This window comes from Panthera uncia, chromosome X (genome assembly GCF_023721935.1).
Source record: "Panthera uncia isolate 11264 chromosome X, Puncia_PCG_1.0, whole genome shotgun sequence".
Lineage (NCBI taxonomy): Eukaryota > Metazoa > Chordata > Mammalia > Carnivora > Felidae > Panthera > Panthera uncia.
Genome location: NC_064817.1, coordinates 4,481,794 through 4,488,182, shown reverse-complemented (window position 1 = coordinate 4,488,182; position 6,389 = coordinate 4,481,794). Strand labels below are relative to the sequence as shown.

General features: G+C 45.0%; 1 protein-coding gene across 1 annotated transcript in view; it reads left to right on the top strand.

The window, feature by feature from the left end:
- Window positions 1-277: 277 nt before the first annotated feature.
- The window catches only part of PNPLA4 (patatin like phospholipase domain containing 4), a 28,969-nt gene continuing 22,857 nt past the window's right edge, over window positions 278-6,389 (top strand). Inside the window, exons 1-3 of the mRNA XM_049643355.1 lie at window positions 278-512; window positions 4,387-4,481; window positions 4,649-4,784. Of these exons, the coding sequence (XP_049499312.1) occupies window positions 333-512; window positions 4,387-4,481; window positions 4,649-4,784 (411 nt within the window). The 5' untranslated portion in view covers window positions 278-332. The remainder of the gene's footprint in view (window positions 513-4,386; window positions 4,482-4,648; window positions 4,785-6,389) is intronic.

Sequence of the window (6,389 nt, the reverse complement as noted above, 5' to 3'; positions counted from 1 at the left end):
TCAAAAAAAAAAAAAAAAGCCTTGCCGGTTGTAATTTGACGTTTCTTGCCGAGTACTTGTACATTGCATAATATATGTGATGAATAAATATGGAATGTTGTCTTTTTTTAATTAATAAAACTATATTGAGTCAAGGGGAAAGGGGAAAAAGTTCTCCTGAAAATTTTGAGTATTTAATTAGACTTTAATTGAAAATACTGTGCTTAGCACAGAGAATTATATATTTAAAGAAAGCCTTGGAATGATGTCTATCCTAAGACTCAAGCCATGTGGAATAAGCTATACCGATTTACAGCATTTTTGTCTTTTGTTTCGTCAATTTCACAGCTCGAATGAAGCACATCAACCTGTCCTTTGCAGCATGCGGGTTTCTGGGCATTTACCACTTGGGGGCAGCATCGGCACTTTACAGACATGGCCGAAAGCTCCTGAAGGATGTCAAGGCCTTTGCAGGGGCTTCTGCGGGATCCTTGGTTGCTACCGTCCTATTAACAGCACCAGAAAGAATAGAGGTAATTAAGTGGTAACTAGGCTGTGTTCCTCGTCAGGAAATTAAGACCGAACCACAGAGATGAACGTTAGCTGTGCTAAGTTAACTACAGAGAAATAATCCTTTGCCTGGGTAACAGAAAAGGTTAAGACTTTTCTTTAAAAATTTAATTATTAGGGATCTGTGCTCTAGATTCGGGAAGGATTATTTGGGGTGACAGTGAGACAAGGAAACAAAATGCCTTTTTTTTTTTTTTTTTTTTACTCTTGAGTATTTAGTCTTAAGATTCCAGCTCGGTTTCTTTCAAGCAAACAATATTTGTTTTATCTGATCATGAGAACACAGGGCCTGTTTTCAAGGCCCTGAGCATGTGGCCGATAACACTTTGTTCGCTCCTATTGACAAACAGTTGTATAAATGAAAACGTGGGCCAATAATTTCTATTAAGTGAAATGATACAGGGGTTTTATTTGTTTTTCATTCTCAGTCAGACGCCATGAATTTCAAGCGATTTATCCAGAAGTAATGAAAATAAGCTTCCATTAGGCATTTCACTTAAGGCATTCTATGTGGTAAAAATGTGTTTTCTGCTTCTGGACAGCAATCATGCATCTGCTGACTGTGAGAGCGGTCTTTGTAGGTAGAGAATATCACGTTCATTCCTTCCTTACGTACTCTAGTGGCTTTAAGCAGTAATCAAATAAAAATTAACACATTCGTGCACAAGAATAAATTTAAGTCACATTTAAAATTTCAAAACTACAAAATTTTAAACACCCAAAATCTTGTTCTCAAATCGATGACAAGCTTCTTATGGAACAGAAGCTGGATATGAGGCCATTTGGAAGTACACTTCTTGTCTTCCCGTCTTTATATGGTTGCTTTATTGGTAACGAGGAAGGTGATGGAAAACTGTATACATGGCACAGAATGAGAACCTGAAGGCAGTGAACATATAACTAAGGTGTGAAAACCCCCTAAGTTGGCAGAATCCTATGGTTTGGATTGCAAAGTAGTTCTATTCCAGAACTTTTTGAGGCAGGGGTGTACTAAGAGATTGTTTCCTCCTCCCTGGTGCCGTCTTTTCTGTAGGTGGGGCAAACCCCCAGCTATGGAATTGAGTAGGCTTGGTTTTGAATCCTCAGAGTTTGAAATGTTTTAATTGTGGGGTCCGGGGTGGCTCAGTCTGTTGAGTGTCCAACTTCAGCTCAGGTCATGAGCTCACGGTTCATGAGTTTGAGCCCCGTGTCTGGCTCTGTGCTGTCCACGCAGAGCCTGCTTTGAACCCTCTGTGTCCCTCTCTCTCTCTGCACCTCCTCTGCTCGCTCTCTCTCACTCTCTCTCGAAAATAAACATTAAGAAAAATGTATTAAGTGTGATTTAGAATTAATGTGATTTGGAAATTCTGCCATAATACTGGCACTTAACTGAAATTCTGTGATCAGATAGTGACGTTTTATCTGGATTCGAGATTTGATATCATATTGAAGCTAGATTACCTGTTCTATGTTTTTTCAATTGGAAACCCATCTTATCGTCTAGTTGTGTTGCTGTGATTGGGTTGGTTGGTAGGTTGGTAAAGGGGTAGGACTTACTGGGTGTTCACACTGGAAGGTGGAGAATGATTCTCTGTATTAACCTAGAGCATCCGCATTTCTCCTTTTTCAACATAAATTTTCAGCCATGTGGTTTAAGGTTATTTTATTTCTCTTCTTTTCAACACTTGAGATACACCACCTGTAGGATCGCTTTGAGTTTTTTAGCACACTGTTTTGTACTTAGTCACATCCGTGTTAGCTCAGCTCTTGCTGACGGTTCCTCGAGCTGTGTGGTGTTGTGACAAATACGTGAGTAATTAATCCAGTTCAGAGCGTATGCATGTATAATTGAGAGGAGCACCTGATGCTGGGTGTATTTTAGGCGGCAGGCAAATTTAGATGTTGATATGTAAGAGCTCAGTGCTTCAAGCCTTTCCTCAGCCCTCACAGTTTGCCAGGCACAGTGTTAGCACACAAAGTCCATTCCTTAATAAGTTTCCATTGTGATCAGGGGTGTGTGTAACTAAAATTAACATAAGAAAGGAGGTTAGGTGGGCCGTCCAGCTTAGTGGTGGGCCGTCCAGCTTAGTGGAAGGAGCACACACTTGGGGGGCCGTCTCTCGAGGCAGCTTCCTGATGGCGGCCTGCGTCCACTCCCACTGCCGACAGACCACCCACCTCACAGCAGTTCTGCTGATTTTACCCAAACACAACTCTGATTCTCTTATTCCCTCGACCTTCCCCCCACCCACCCACCCACCACTCCCGGCTCTCTTTTGACTCAGCATAGGATCCAGATTTCTAAGCATGCTTCCCAAGGCCCCAGGTGACTTAGCCCTCACACGGCTCACTGATGATGACCTTCAGGTCAGTGTCCCTTGCTGGCCTGTGCTCACAGATGTCTCTGTCCTCCCCATCTATTCCCATCTCCTGTCCAGCTCCTACGCATGTCACACGCTGTGGGAGGCTCTGGTTAACGCTCACTGTATTACTTTTCTTCTTGCTGCTACGATAAAATGTTTTAGTGGCTTAAAACAGCACACATTTATTCCCTTTGAGTTCCGGAGGTCATAATTCTTGAAAGGTCTCGCTGGACAAAATCAGATTGTCAGCAGGGCCGCGCTCCCTCGGGAGGCTCCAGAAGAGAATCGGTTTCCTTGCCTTTTACGGTTTCTAGAAGCAGCCTGCATCTCTGGGGTCACAGCCCCTCCCTCGCTCTTTCACCTTAAGGACGGCACCTTCAGATCTCTCTAAGGCTGATACTCCTGACAGCCTCTTTCACTTACAGGGATCCTTGTGATTATAGTGGCCTCACCTAGGCAATCCGGGATAAGGTCCCATCTCAAAACCTTTAACCACATCCGCAAGATTGCTTTGCTCCGTGAGGAAACATGCACACAGTGCAGGGACCAGAATGTGGACATCTTTGGGGATGAGAGGCTTCATTCTGCTTCTCACGCCTTCACGGCGCTCTCACAGTGCTCTGGGCCCCACACACTGAGGCACCGCTATGTCTCATGAGGGCAAGGGATCTTTGTATCTCGTTCCGGCTGAGTCCCAGTGCCTCGGACCCCATCTAGGTTGCTTAATGTATGAATTAATAAAGGAAAGATAGACCTGGTTTCAAATCCGACTCTGGAGGATTTTTGCTGAAAAATTGAGAAGGAAGCTTAATCTTTACAAGCCTCAGTCTTCTTACCTGTCAAGTGGGGTGATTATATCCATCTTGCAGGGTTATGTGAGCATGAGCTGACAGACACTGCATCCGTGGATACCAGCACATTAGACGCACCCCGCTGCCCAACTCCACGCCCCTCAGAGACTGTTACAAACAAATACCAATGCCCGAGACTGGACTCGAAAGACAAACGGCAGTGATCATGACTCCCCTCTCGGTTGTTCACGGTATCATTTATAATCAGTACTGTCGCAGTCAGACTGTTCCAGAGGCCATAGAGTTGGGATGGGGGAGGAGGTCAGTTGTGTTGGAAAAACGTGTAGCAGAATGGGTCCTAAATGAGCATCAGAATTGAGACTTCAAGGATTCCCCAGATGTGGCTGAAGCCATTTCAACTCGTTTGAAAAGAAAAGAAGGGGGGAAAACAAAAAACAAAAAGATGGGATTTTGGAAAACACAGAGCCTGCCTGGGGACTAAGAACGATGGGTGAGGGCCAGGTCAAATGGGGATTCACGTACCTGTGAAGGAAAGGGGCCCCCAAACTCTAAGGGTTGGGTTTACAGGGTGTAGGGGCCAGGGTTCCTTGTGTGATGGCCACAGCGTTCTGGAAAAAGAAGGAATGTGTTGTCGTTATTGTTACTTGGAAATCACAGGGTCACCTATTCATTTTCTTTTCCAGGAATGTAATGAGTTTACCTACAAGTTTGCCGAAGAAATCCGAAGGCAGTCTTTTGGGGCACTAACACCCGGCTATGATTTCATGGCCCGATTGAGGTATACCTCTGTGTATAGAACATTTCCCCCAAAGCCTGTGAACACGCAGTGTGGAGGACACTCTGTGTAAACCGTGGCAGGCTCAGCACAGAATCCTCCCTTCGAAAATATTTACAAGGCGTTCAATAATTCAAGGTGAGTGACGCGAGTCACTTTTTCTTCTTTAGAAGCGGAATGGACTTGATTCTCCCTGCCAATGCTCATGAGCTGGCCCACAACCGACTGCACGTATCTATCACCAACACGAAAACCAGACAAAATTACCTGGTCTCAAAGTTTTCCTCCAGGGAGGACCTTATTAAGGTAACACAGCCGCATCTCACGTTTGAGGCATTCGGCGAGTACTGATTTAAATACTTCTCCCAGCAGTGAGCATCGCCACGTTCTGTGGATCCAGGTTTCACATCACACCTGATAGATGATGCGCACTCAACAAATGATGTGTTTGGGGATCGATTGGCCAGTGTCCCCGGGTGTCACACAGCGTCACTTGGGTGCAGCTGAGCAGGGTGGGTGTACTCTTGAAATGACGTAGCTGGTAGGGAAGACAGGGAAGACAGATGTGATTACTGCCCCTTTACTCTTCTCTCACGGAGGAGAAAGGGGTGGAGAGATTTTGCATGACCTGCCAGTGGGAATGCCCTCTGGACCCCAGGTCTCTTGGCTTTTCAGTGTCCTGTCCCATTGGATTCTCCCATTTTGTTTTCATGCTTTTCTATGCAAACGCATTTGAAAGTTGCTCACTGGTGGATTTATTATCTCCGGGAAATACTTTGGCTAAAGTTGCAAATAACAGTGTGCTTGCTAAGGTACTACATCAAATATTTGTAAATTGGAAAGAGTGCACTTTTCTTGCAGAAGCTGGGCAGTTTTTTCCTTTCCTTCCCCCTTTGTGGGAATCATGGCCAGCTCTGGATGACATGATGGAGAATGTGTGTTTGGTTACAGCAGTGGGCAATGGATTTGGAGCGACTGGTAAAAAAGTTCCGCCTGAATTACATGATAAATGCATTGATTTTTACTATCGAATCATACTGTTCGAGTTTTACTGTGTGAATGATATAATTTGAAATACGTAATGAAATGTTGAACTGACAAGCGAAATTACTTTGTGACTTAATAGATTAGGATATTTTTACTTGCTGTGCTGACTGTGCTAGTCTCTCGCTTATAAATTAATAGTCTTTCTATCTTAGAAAAAGACATTTTTCTATAATCTCACAGAGACTTGCAAAGTATAAAGGGAGAAACTGGTCAGTGCACACGTGAATTGTCACAATGTGCTGATGCCAGTACAGATACAGGAGGCTGTCAGTGTGTTAGAAGACCTCTTCTGGTTTGCACGGGAGCAGGACCGCAGTCGCTGTGTCATGAAACAGGTGGACTTCATTCCAGTCACTTCCTCCTCATTGCATCTGTCCTTTGCCTACCCTGTCCTCACTGGCGGAGCCCTGGTGTTTCCTGTCTCCCGTCCTACCTTCTTTATCCCTGTTCACCCGCTGCGGATTTTCCTGCTTTATGACTTCATTTTTACCGTCGGTCTCTCTTCACTAGAATGTAAGCTCTGCGTGGCCAAGAGCTGCTCTGTTTTCTCCGCTCTCATAGTCCCGGCACCTGGCACGGCTCAGTGAGTGACTACGCATGAATACGTAAACGAACCGCAGAGGCATCTGTCACAGTGGCCTCGTTTACGATGAAAGAACAAAGAGTCTGGATCCTCCATGTAGAGTGACCTTTACAGAATAACTTAGCTGGGGCACCGGGGTGGCTCATTCAGTTAAGCTTCCGACTTCGCCTCAGGTCATGATCTTGTCGTTCCCGAGTTCGAGCCCCACGTTGGGCTCTGTACTGACAGCTCAGAGCCTGGAGCCTGCTTTGGATTATGAGTCTCCCTCTCTCTCTGCCCCT